Raw genomic sequence first — 13,395 nt, 5'->3', positions numbered from 1 at the left:
TCTTATTATGCCTATGGCCTTGGGGAAGCAAAAATCTGATTTAACCATTTAAGGCTCCCAGAAGCCTGTGTTTCCATTCCATCCCTCTCAAGGGCACATTTTTGCCGAAAACCAAAGACCTTGAGATAAAAGCAAGGGTCAAAGCCTTTGAGCAGAGTCAAAGGCTTGATCATTTTGGTACCAACAGTGGAACTAGTGACCCAAATATTCCTCCAGTCTCATAAGAACCAATCTTAAGGTTAGAATTCCATGGTTAACTATCCTGCAAGACCAGGGTCCCTCTGCAGTTGCCCAAGTAGAAATTTCTTAACAGCTTCCAGAGCTGGAAGCCTCAGTCAACACTCCTGCCTGGGGATAAAGATATGAAGGGGGATTTCAACCAGTCACCAGCTAGTAAAAGTACATGCTGAGATTTACTTAGAAGCTCAACGTCTAAGAGCCAGCTGCCATTATACTGACCTCCCAAAATATTCCGGTCTCTCCCATTACACTGGGGGACGTGGGGGTTAAGAAAACACCAGACTCAAGCCAGCTGTGCAATCTTTGACAAGTTACTTAACCCAAGTCTGTAAAATGGGATAATAATGCCTAGTTTCTCTGCAGGGTGAGAGGAACACGCAAACAGTGTGCTAGGAACATGCCCGGCATGTGGTAGGTGCTAGACAATGTTCTTGGTGAGGGTACAGGGTGGCAGTCTCCAAGCCACCTTCACTTCCCTTGTTCCATTCCTGTCCTAATTGTTTGGCTATCCACTCCTCTTCATGTCAGTCTGCCTTGTTACTTCCATCTCTCCCATCTTTCCCTTCTCTCCCTTTTTATCACCCATTCAAGAATCCACAGCAATGACCCATTTGTTATTGCTTCTTTCCTGCTCAATTAAAACTCCAGGGATTTAACATGAACTTTTTCAAGGGACCCTACTAAAGCTTGTCCCTTCTGTGTAGTGTTTGGCAACAGATCTCCAAGGAAGGAGCTATCTGCTCTAACTGTAAGGAGTCCCAAGATACACAGGATTAATTTGGAAGTGCCCTGCAGTATACATCCTGTGACCCAAGCATGAAGCCCCTGCATGTGTCCAGAGGGAACCAAAGCTCTGATTCCTGGGTGCTTTCTCAGAGGCCAGTTCCACTATCTTTTTGCTGTTCTCTCCTCCACCATAATTCCTCATCCCAAAAGCTGGAACTTACCATACCCAGCCCAATCTGTCACAAGCTCAGCCAGCATCTCATCCATGAGCATTCCTTGACATCTTTGTAGCCTTTAATGAGGTATGATTAGGGACCATAAAATTGATGGCTGTACAACTATTAATACACCAGTAATCAGCAAAAATCTAATTTTTCTTCACTGCCCAAGAGAAGCTTCATGTCCATCTGCCATCATTGCCTAGTGCCACACACAGCCTGACACTAGTTTACCTTGTCTCTACACATTTTCCTTTTCTGGACGCTTCATACAAATTATACAGCATCATTGTGTGTCCGGTTTCTTCTGCTGGGTCCGATTTCAAGCCTCATCCATCCCATGACACATACTTCACTTTTTATTGCCAAGTAGTATTCTATTGGATATGCATGTGGCATTTGGCTAGCTGGCATGCGGTAAGTGCTACACAATGTTCTTGATAAATCCTTATCAAGGATTTGTCTCTTATCAAGACAATGTTCGATAAATCTGTTGAGGGACAAGTTGTTTCCATTTGAGTTAATAGTACAAATTCTTACCTAGGTAAGCCAGGCTTTGTGGCACACACTTGCAATCCCCGAGTCAGAGGATGTCAAGTTCAAAGTCAGCCTCAGCTATTTAGCAAGGCCCATCTCCAATACTAAAGAAAGGTTTCAGGATGTGGCTCGATTACTGGTATAATCCCTAGTACCAAAAAACAAATTTTCCCAGAGATAAAACATTTGCCTATGTCTAGAGATAAAATTGTAGGGCTATGTAGTTTAACATTTTAAGAAACTATCACACCGATTCTTCTAAAGCAGCTGTACTATGTTCCCACCAGTAATGTATAAGGGGTCCAGTGTCAATACGTTACTGTCATGTTGATCCTAGTAAGTGTGAAGTGACGTCCCATGGTTTTGATCCATCTTTCCCTAAGGACTTACGATGTTGAGCATCTTTGCTTATTGGCCACTTGTATTTTTACTTGGAGAAATGTCAAATCCCTTGTTGCTTTAATTGGTTTATTATTAAATTGCAAAAATTCTATTCTAGTTGTAAGTCCCTTATCAGATGCAACTTGAAGACATTCTGAAGCTGAAATTTTCACTTTATCAATGACATCTTTTGAGGTAAAAGAGATCATTTTGATTAAGTCCAATTTGCATTTTGTCCCTTGTGATTTTGGTGTCATGTCTAAGACTATTGCCTAACCCGAGGCTATGGAGACTTTCCTAGGAATTTGATACTTATATGTAAGAGTTAAGACCCATTTTGTTCATTTCTGTGCATGCTTTAAATCCCCCCATATTCAGACCCTTTTTTCTTACCTTCTATACGTGGCTCTCCTCCAAAAGCAGAGAAGCCCTTGTTTGACACATCTACAGTTTCCAGGCAATCCCACTGATCCCCCACCATCCTCAGCTCCCCTATGCTTTGGATTCCCACTTCCCAAGGGCATCTTCAATCTCTTTGACATGCCTGGTTCCTCTCGAAGCCCGACCTTGTGGTCTGGTGTACTTAACTGCTCTCTTCGAGAGCACCTCTCCCCTTGCAGAGCAGGCACTGCTGGTTACCTATCCTGTACCCATATTCCCCGTCTTATAAAAAGACCATTATTTGGGGCTGGGGTTGTGGCTTAGTGGTAAAGCACTTGCCTGCATGTGTTGAGGCACTGGGTTTGAGCCTTAGCACCACGTAAAAAGTAAGATAAAGGTATTGCGTCTATTGACAACTAAAAAGTATTTTAAAAACATTCTCTGGGGTGACAATGTACATCCTCCATGCAGCAAGGTTCTCAGCGAGTTATTGGTGGAAATTGCTGATGGAGCTTCTGGAAAGCTCTTTAAACAGGGGGAGCAGACCCAGCGAGCACCAATATTTAGATGTTAGGATGCTATCCTCAGATTAGAGGGTTATCTCAAAGTCATTCTAGAAAAAGAATCTGTGCAGGGTACACACAGCCTTAAGGATAAGTAAGGGATCTCTTCACCCTTTCCCTCTGAGGCAGGGACGACCGTCACCCAATATCCAGAGTAATGGAGAAGGTTAGCTGACACAAGTCCACAATTCATGGTATGACCATGAACTCAAGTTTGGCCAACAGCATGAGAGAAGTTATGGCAACAGGAATGTGGATACACTCCCTTTGTTCTTTTCCCTCAAGGGGCTGAGATGAGGATGATACAGTAAGAATTAAAGCAGCCACCTCAAACCCAGAAATAGGATCTTTGTTTTGTTGATGCCATACCTGGTTTACCAATTCCAAGAATGGGGACTAGATTTGGGCTCTCACACACAAAAGAAAAAAAAAAGAATTTAATCTTATTTTTTATGTGATGCTGAGGATCAAACCTAGGGCCTTACCCATGCTAGGCAAGCACTTGACCACTAAGCTACATCCCCAGCCCTAAACTTATTTTAGCTGTCATATTTTAAGATTTGACTTGAGAAGTCTGTGCCCTAGCCAATACAGGCCTTCATATAATGGGTATTGGGGTGAGTAGATGGAGCACAGGGGCATTAGGCCTTTGTATAATGGAATGGGAGGAGCCATATTGTAATTATGATAAAGCATGAAAGACTAAAGCCAGACCCATAGGATGGCAAAGATAGATGAGCTGGAGTTCTAGGAACACCATGGAATCAACATTGTCCTTGAAATAGCCTAGTTATCCACCATTTTCTTAGAGTGGATGTTTATAGAAAAATTGCAGGGAATAGAGTGTTCCAAGATACCCTTGTGGCCACACCCTACACCACCTTGCCTGTTAACAAGTGTAACCATGCAAGATGTTAGACAGGTGTACCAATTATTCAGTCCACAGTTTGCTTCAGGATTCAGTTTGTATTGACCAGTTCTAAGGGTTTTCACAAATATGTCCTGTAGCCAACACTAACGACAGCATAGTCCTATCACCCTAATGCCCCTGTGCTCCATCTACTCACTCCAATACACAGCCCCCATATCCCCATCTCTGGCAACCACCAAAGCCCTTTACTGAGGCCATAGTTTTGCCTTTTACAGAAGGCCAGGTTTGTAATCGGTACAGAGTTTTCACAGACTTCACAATATGAATATTTTTCCTCTGAGTTTTCCATCTTGATAGCCCTTTTAAATAACCGAGTAACATTGTATGTATATACTGCAGTTTGCTCACCTACTAAACAACAACTTGATTGCTTCCAGGTTTGGGCAATTACGAGGAAAAGGGCTAAAAACATTCATGCACAGGTTTTTGTGGTGATGCAAATCTTCAGTTCATTTGCATAACTACCTGGGAGCTTGGCCACCCACTGTTACAGTGCAAGAAACGGACTGTTTTAAAGTAACATTCGCACCAGCAGTGAGGAAATGTCCTGTTCCACGTGCTCACCAGCATTTGATGGCATCAGTGTTTGGGGTTTCAGCCATTCTAAGATGGATGTAACGGGATTGGTTTTAACTACATTATATTGAGCATCTGTCCATATACCACCCTAATGTCTTCCTTGGCAAGGAATCTTCTTTAAAAAAAAGAAGCTGTCCCAGGTGGTCCGGTCTTTGGTCAGGACCTATAGCAGTGGTTCTCAGTCTTAGAATCTATTGCAAACAACTGAGGAGCATTAAAAACTCCGCCTTCCATGCTCAGCCTCGGGCTCATAAAATTAGCACGGGGATCGTGGGCCCAGGCAGTGGCAGTTGTAAAAACCACCCCAGGTGAGTCCCACGTGCAGCCTTATTCTATTTAAGTCTTATTTGTAATTGGGTGGTTTGGTTTGTTATGGAGTTTTTAAAGACTTCATCCTTTAATATATGCTTTATCAATGCTTTCTTCCAGTCTGAAGACTATCTTTTCATATTAATATCCTTTCTTTTCCCATGGAAAAAATATACAAATGGTAGCCAGGCCCCGTGGCCCATGCCTATAATCCCGAGACTCGGGATGATTTCAAGTTTGAAGCCAGCCTCAGCAACTAAGTGAGGCCCTAAGCAACTCAGCAAGGCTCCATCGAAGAAAGGGCTGGGGACACGGGTGGCTCACTGGTTAAGCACCCTGGGTTCTATCCCTACTCTACACAGGGTGAGCCCCTGTCTGGGTTGTTGGTTACGTGCAGCTAAACTCAGCTTTTTGCCGAGATATAATACTTGGTCATCCAAATATTGCCACCTGAGTAACAGCTAACCCCTTGGTCCCTACCAGCAGATCCTACTCATCTCACCTCACTCTGTTGCCTGTCCCCCAGGGATAAGGCTTACCGAAGTGTGCAGCACCCTCCCTCCAAGTCATCTCCCAGCTTCTCTGGTCCTTGATGCCTCTCACCTGTGTCCCAGGCCAAGCTCTCACGGACCAGCTCACAACTTAATCGTGGCTTATCACAACCTCAAATGTATAAATACACCCCCCTCCCCAAACTGCCAGTGAGAACTCCACCACTTCCCGCTTTCCACACACACTCCACTTCATGTCATGGGCCCATTTGTCCTCTCCACACAAGCTGGTACCAAGCCTCCTAAGTCACAGCGTCCGTCACCTCCCCTGACTCATCCAGGCTCACAATTCTCAGCCACCAGGTTTAGGTCACTCCCTTCTTGTCCCTACAGTGGCCCTCACCTGACCAACCCCTGCTCCAAGTCCTTTCCGCCCACCCCGCTCATCAGACTGGTTCTGAGAAAGCTCCTATTATTCAGGTAAGTTGTCTTCTGCAGACTCCAGCCCACACCCCGCAGCCCAGCTCAGGCCCCCACACTTACCAGCTGTCTTCCTCCTCCTGTCCTGCAGTCTAGCACGGCGAGGTACTGGCCAGCCGCTCTGAGCCCATTATGCAGTCAACATAGAAGCACCTCTACTTCTTCTGGCGTCCTGCAGCCCGTTTGAGAATGCTGACTCCCTTATATAGTGGTTCTCACCCGAGGCTGCACGTGGGACTCACCTGGGGTGGCTTTTAAAACTGCCACGGCCTGGGCCCACGCTCCCCGTGCTAATTTTATGAGCCCGAGGCTGAGCGTGGAAGGTGGAGTTTTTAATGCTCCTCAGTTGTTTGCAATATTTTCCAAGACTGAGAACCACTGCTATAGGTCCTGACCAAACATCGGACCACCTGGGACAGCTTTTTTGAAAAACAAGATTCTCAGGCCCCTTTCCAAACCTCCTGAAGCCCAGAAACTAGAGATTAGTATTTCTAAGCAGTTTCTTCCAGAGTCTTCGGGGGCAGCTGGCCTAACTCTAGCACTGAACTCACCCCAACAGTCCCCAGTCCTCTGAAGGGTCAGCTTCTCCCCCAGCGCAATGGGGCAGGTGTGGGTGATCTGTACTTTGAGCTGTGCTGTGCATGGGGAGTGAGTGCAGCAGACCCCTCGTGCCCCTCACCACTGATCCCACAAGTTCCTCAGCTGCAGGCCTGCTCTCAGCTGAAGCTAACTGTCTGAAGAAGCAAGGGAGATTCTTCATTTCTTCCTTCCACAACCTCCATTTCAATGTAAAATCTGTTCCCAAATTTTTACTATATTTGTGCCAATGGCTACGATTTTTGAATGTGTGGGTTGAGTGCCAGGAACTAACTTAACGTCTTAGGTACATCATCACATTTTACCTCAAAACAACTCAAGGAGTCAGTATCATGATAATATTATAGGGAAACTGAGGTTCAGAGAGGTGCAGTTGTATCCCCATGGTCACCCAGCCATGAGACTAAACACAAAGCCCATATCCCTAACCACTGTGCAACACCCAACAGGGGTGTCAGAGACCCTGCAGGAGACCCTGCTCACACAGAGAGAGAAATGGGGTTGGGAAATACTGTCCTTTTTGTATAAATAAATTTTATAAATGTCCCCATTTTGTAAACTATCAGAAGCTTAAAGTGGCTTGCACAAGGTCACACAGTAGCGGGGTCAGGAATAACCTAGAGGCTTCGAGGCTTCTGTTTCCACTGCATCATGTTTTCCTTGCTAATTTTCCCGGCCGTGGAAAGCAATGGACAGACCTTGCTGCCCCTTTTTTCTTTTTCTTTTTTTGCATAATAATTGCTTTGTCCTTCCACTTTTGAAGGTCTTTCTCCTCTTCTTTGATAGCCTGAGTGATAACTCTAAACAACAGATAAGTTAATTTTTAGTCTTGGCACAAAAGAGCAGCATAGTGGACAAGAAAAAGAAACGAAGCCCTCCAGCAAGGAAACTCGACTCAGAACACACCATACGAAAAATACCACAATTTCCATCCATATTCATCAGATGGGCACAATATTAGCAGATATTTTCCTATCATTTACACAAAGAAATTAGAGGCCAAAATAATACCTCCCTGTGCCACTTTCATACCTCAAAAGGCCAAACCTTAACCAGGGAATAATTTTATTTTAACTCCTAATGATGGGATAAGTGAGTTCTCAGCCACAGTTACGCCAAACGCCACACATCTGGGAGAGGATCTAATAAGGACCCTCAGTGCAACTGACACAGCAAATAACCCAGAGACCCTGCTTACCCATGTGGGCGGGGCTCAATCTGCCACTGCTTGCTGGCCAGTGCCCACAGACTTGCTATGTGCTTCCCGAGCTCATAAATAAATGGTGGTAAATAGCCTGGGGATAACAGGTAACCTGGCAGGTTTTCTGCAACCTGGACTAGGAACAGGCAGGGGCCCCCACCCGGAGATCAAAAGAGGTAGCTCCTTCACACTTTTTCAGACCATAAGGGGATGTCATCTTGGTTGTGTCCCAAAGGACAAGGGGTGGGTCACTATAAATGAAGACCTTTTCAAAGATATAAAACCTCCCTCTGGGGTGAGTTTGAGACACGTGTGTCCAAAATGTAGCTACCCACCATCTCTTGGGCCAAATTCCCTTGTTTGCCATTCCCCATGTCTTAAGTCTCTCCTGTTCTTCATGCTGTAATTCATTTTCCCAGCATCTCTCACTATTAGAGTGCAAAAATGGTATCTAGGCTCAAGATACCATAGGACCCGTGGCCAGGTGGGGATTCAGAAGGGAGCAAAATGATAAAGCAGGCACCATGATCCCTGGCGAGCTTGCCCCAGGATCCCCTGGCTTTTTGGGAGCAGCTGTGGAAGAACACCCAACAATTGGATGCTGGTGTCACCAGTTGGAGCTGCAGTGTCAGTGATGCATCATGGTGGCAAAGGTGTCTTCCCGGGAGCCACTCTGCAGTATGGCTACATGTTGTTCTCACTGGAAGCAGTATTGAAGATCAGAATGGATGTCCTTGTGTAAACCGGACACCCATCACCAAAGGTGCAATGCACATGCTGAGTAGACCCTGAAGGGCTGGTGCCCAGAAGCCCCTGGCCTGGGGTGGCAGAGGACTATAGACCTGAGAATTGGGGCACACCTGTGTTCAGATATGGCTCACCACCTCCTGGCTCTACCACTCTGGACATGTAATTTAACTCCTGAACTTCAGGTGTCTGAGATGGAAAAAATAGATACAAACGAATACAATTACATGACTCTTATGAAAATGAACTATTAAACAAAGACAGTGTAAATAGGTGTCTAGAAATAGAGCTTAGCATAAATGTAACTTTAGCATGCTCCATAAATGTTAGTTCCTTCTTCACCCTTTATTCTTATACTGTCGTCTGATACATCAACACTTTTCCCCCTGAGCTGCCATCTCTAAATTATTCAAGTTTTGGTAAAAAAGAAAACAAAATCAAAAGGACAAAATCTTCAAGCATAACACCACTTTAAACATTTTTCAAGTTGACAATGATCTACTCATAACACTCCTGGGGTCTGTTTGATCAATGAGCCATGAAGTCATCCAATTAGACTGTCATCCAGCCTACACCCTGACATCTTACATAAACGAATGTCATTGCCAGATACTTGTTAAAAAAATATCACAATGGAATTTCCCTGATCTATCAGTCTATAATGTTAATTTTTAAAATGATGGATAGTAGACTCTGGTGTGACTAGGGAGGCCAGAAAGGTTCTTTGAGGGACACCCGTGTTGCCAGAGTGTGGTGGATGGGCCTATGGTGGTGGTTCCCAGCATCCACTACTGTTAGGGCCCTCACACAGGGAGCATGAAGGGTGTTCTCAGGATCCTTGCTAGATCCTGTCAAGGCTCTTGGTCTCCTTGGTGTTCAGTGGCCATGCCACTCAGGAATCAATTCAAAGATTGTTCCATTCACCTGACCACAAATATCCACTAAATGCCTATAATGTGCTAGATGCTAGAGATTCAGATGGAACAGTTGTGACATCATGGAGTTTCAGTGGGAGAGAGGAACAATTAGAAGAAGAATGACCATAGTTGTGAAGAGTATTAAAATGGGAAACCCATGAGGCCACCAGCTCACTCCTGAGTCAGCTACATGAAATTAACACTAAGAAGGTTCCAATTCTTCGAGCTATTTTCCCCACTCTTTGAGCTATTTATGAAAAATCAATACTCTCAGACAGTTATTACCTGACTGTATTTTTAAATTGGGTAAGGTAGCTTCAAATGACTTTTGGGGGTCTCTGAATACCAGATTAAGACACCTGAGCATTATTTAGGGAGCCTCTGAAGGTCTCTAAGGAAAGTGATAAAATCAGAGATACACTTGGTTGAAGATGGATGGGGATGTGGAAAGGGAGGCAGGGGCCCCATCAAAAGGTGACTTCAGTAACCTAATGGCTGACTCCTTGTGCACATCCAACAGAGATTTCACTTTCTGTACACACCTCTGGTTTGTTATGTCAGTATTGCTTCACTCAGTATTAAGCAATCTGTAGGCTAAATGTAACTTGATGTTCATGAACATAATTAATAATTATTTTCTCCACTGTAATGAGTTGAAATATGATAACAGCCTATAAAACCATCCATGAGGGCATCTGCCAAGAAAATGAAATATCCAACAGATGATTGTAAACAATGTTTAAAACAGTTATCAATCCACTAAAATCTGAAAGATATTGATGGGTTTTTTTGTTGTTGTTTTGTTGTTTCTTAGTACTGGGGATTGAACCCAAGGGCACTTAACCACTGAGCCACATCCCAAGCTCTTTATATTTTTTATTTTGAGATACGGTCTCACTAAGTTGCTTACAGCCTAGCTAAATTACTGAGGCTAGCTTTGAACTTGTGATCCTTCTGCCTCAGCCTCCAAAGCTACTGGAATTACAGGCATAAGATGTTCATTTAATTGTGATATTTAAATGGAAAAATAACTTAGAGGGTAAGTACCATGTGTTTGATTAAAATGCCAGAAATTTTCCTTGGGTGGGCTATCCCTGAGTCGCTTTATCAGGAAAAGCTCCTCAAAATGGAAAAGGGTCTGCAGTCACCACTGAGTCACCTGCAGGACCCTTTTGAAGAGGTCAAAGTTACTGTGATTTCTCCAAAGTATTTGAAGCCACCAATGCACCACATATTCTGGTAAGTGGGGAACAGTCGGCAGGAACAACAGTTGCTCTTACCCAGCGTCATCCTGGAAGCCTTCCAACTCATCCCGCTGCTCTGCCAGTGTGGCCTCCAGATCCAGGTAGGTGCCATTGTGGGACAGCTGCAGAGTACAGTCGTCCAGCTGTGAGAGAAAGAATGTGTTAAGCCCAGTCTGCTGTTGGGGTGGGGGCATCCTGTGCAGAAGTCACATTAACTTTCAAGTGTTTTTTAAAAGCAAGCATCATGGGTAAAACCAGCCAGCAGCTAGCCAGCGAGGCGCTGTGGGCTGGCAGGCTAGTGGGATGGCAGATGAGGAAGAAGACCCAACCTTTGAGGAGAAAAATGAAGAAATTGGAGGAGATGCAGAAGGTGGACAGGGTAAAAGAAAGAGACTTTTTTCTAAAGAATTACGATGTATGATGTATGGGTTTGGGGATGACCAGAATCCTTACACTGAGTCAGTGGATATTCTTGAAGACCTTGTCATAGAGTTCATCTCTGAAATGACCCACAAGGCAATGTCAATTGGAAGACAAGGTGGAGTACAAATTGAAGATATCGTCTTCTTGATTCGAAAGGACCCAAGGAAGTTTGCTAGGGCTAAAGACTTGCTTACCAAGAATGAAGAATTGAAACGAGCTAGAAAAGCATTTGATGAAGCAAACTACGGATCTTGATAATTTTTGTACTTCATGAAATTTCGTTATCTTCTGTGGAAATCATATACAATAATTGTGTATTTTGTACAGTAATGTCCTAATATCTAGGCATGTAAATGAAAGATGGAAAAACAAAGTTTCAGCCTTTATTTTCATGTCTTTGATTTTAGAGTGATCCTTGAGCCTTTAATTGCCTGGCTTTACATGACTATACTTGAATTACTTACTGAGTTTTAATGACTACATGTAAGTTAAAATACCTTACAAATTATGCAGTTCCTTCTGACTTTTGCCTATCTAAAGGATGAAGGAGTATTTATGTGTTAGGTATACTTGTGCCATTATAAGCTATACTATAGCTGCTTAATAGGTGAAATCTAGATGTCATTTTGACTATGACAGCTGAGACATATGCCTTACATATTCTGAAGTTTTTAGACAACAGTGGTCTGAGATGTTATTAAAGATAGTGAACTGGTTTTTCTTTTAAGGAGATGATATTTGAAACTACAAGTTTTATAAAAATGTTTATGTGTCTTAAATGATAATTTGTTTTAATATTTTCTAAAGAGTGATTTTTTTTTTTTTTAGAAACTTAAAGTTTCATTTTGATGCTTCCATGTTGAAAGATTTTTTTTGATTTAAAACCTTTTGGGACTTAGGTTACTTTTTAAGTTTTAGAACTCATTTTCCTGATCATCTACTTTTAGTAGAAGGAATGGGTACTAATGTTTAATAAGCTAATGGTAGGATAAGCATTTGGGGTAGAGTATTTTTTAACATATTTGTAAGTACTTGTGGAAATGTGTAGTTGACTAAAACCATAGGTAGCTACAAAACCCACTTTTGTAGCTCAGAGTATACAGGTTTTGTGTGAATTTAGCTTATTGCATTAAATTATTGTTCTTAGCTTAAAATAAAGATTAAAATTGCATTTAAGGAGAAAAAAAATAAAAATAAAAGCAAGCATCATGATGAACTGTGCAGCCTAACTAGAAGAGGTAATACACTAGTGCAAATAGATCAGGAACAAACCAGGTACCAAGTGGACAGACAAGGCAACTGTTAAAGGACTGGCATTGACAGGCCCAAAAGACAGACAGGGCAGGAGAAATAGCCCTCTGGGCACTAGGCATCTGCCACTCTCCATTCAGAGGGTACAGAGAAAGCTGTGGATTTGCTCAGTGGGGACCAAGATCATGATGCTGGTGTAACCATGGATTAAGAGTCACCAAGTTTAAAAGGCAGATTTGGTGTGGAATACATGCTGTTTCTTTTGACTTGGTGAGAGGCCTACTTATTTAGATTCTATGGTCACACCTGGCACACTGCAAATAATAGTTATCCAATAAACATTTTTACAGTTGAACTCAAAGAGACCAGTTCCATCCAAATGGCAACATATCCAAAGTACAACACACACAAGAGGAAATTAGGTCTCTTTGTCACTAGTCTCCTTTTTTTAAATTTAACCAACTAACATTAATTATCTTCCAGGAACTCTTCTGAATACATAGGCACAGTAAATCATTTGATTCTCACAAGAACTCTTTGTTCTATTGTTAAACCCATTTTATAGATAAGGAAACTTGGGTCTAGAGAGATATTAAGTTGCTCACCCAGGGTCACAATCTGGTAAATGGTAGAGCTGGGATTTAGATACTAGCAGTCTGGTCAAGGTCATGCACTGAGCCACTGTACTCTACATCTTCTCTATGGATCAAGACCCTCAAGGGACTTGAAAACTCATCACACTCCAACATGCAGCTGTGTCATTGGGCATTCTGATGTGACCAAGGCAAGGCCACATGTTTACCAACCCCATTCTCTTTTCTTCTTGGGCACAAATGCTACATATCCAAGCCTTATAGTTGAGCTCTGGTCACAGACTAAGTACAAACAATAGAATGTGGGTGAAAGTGAAGAAAGTCCCCAAGAAGCCTAGCCATAACACCCCTGCACCTTTCTACTCTTGCCTGTAGCCAGACACCGAGGAAAAAGAGGAAGACACCAAACCCCAGAAAACGAAAGAGCCCCAGATAAATGGAGCTTGTGTTCCTGCATGTACACGGAAGAGAGGAGCTGCCCAGCTTCCAATGACCCATCCTGGGTTGTGACAAGATCAAGAAATAAACCTTTGCTGTGATAAGTTATTAAGAATATCAGGTTGTCTGCACAAAAATCAGCTCCAAA

General features: G+C 43.2%; 2 protein-coding genes across 13 annotated transcripts in view; one reads left to right on the top strand and one right to left on the bottom strand.

Annotated features, from left to right (window-relative positions):
- Fhod3 (formin homology 2 domain containing 3) overlaps positions 1–13,395 on the bottom strand; it is a 461,034-nt gene that overhangs the window by 395,952 nt on the left and 51,687 nt on the right. For all 12 annotated transcript variants that reach the window (XM_046428243.2, XM_046428244.2, XM_046428246.2 and 9 more), the window contains exon 2: positions 10,579–10,685. In XM_046428243.2, the coding sequence (XP_046284199.1) occupies positions 10,579–10,685 (107 nt within the window). The remainder of the gene's footprint in view (positions 1–10,578; positions 10,686–13,395) is intronic.
- LOC124081885 (transcription initiation factor TFIID subunit 13-like) lies at positions 10,797–11,239 on the top strand. Its single transcript, XM_046428257.2, has one exon. It carries the CDS (start codon positions 10,846–10,848, stop codon positions 11,218–11,220), a length of 375 nt encoding a protein of 124 aa, XP_046284213.1. The 5' UTR covers positions 10,797–10,845; the 3' UTR covers positions 11,221–11,239.

This window comes from Marmota monax, unplaced genomic scaffold, assembly GCF_021218885.2.
Source record: "Marmota monax isolate L192 unplaced genomic scaffold, Marmota_monax_Labrador192_F-V1.1 WCK01_AAM20220418_F8-fsc00031, whole genome shotgun sequence".
Classification (NCBI taxonomy): domain Eukaryota; kingdom Metazoa; phylum Chordata; class Mammalia; order Rodentia; family Sciuridae; genus Marmota; species Marmota monax.
The sequence above is the reverse complement of the archived record's forward strand: the minus strand, read 5'-3'. Positions and strand labels throughout refer to the sequence as shown.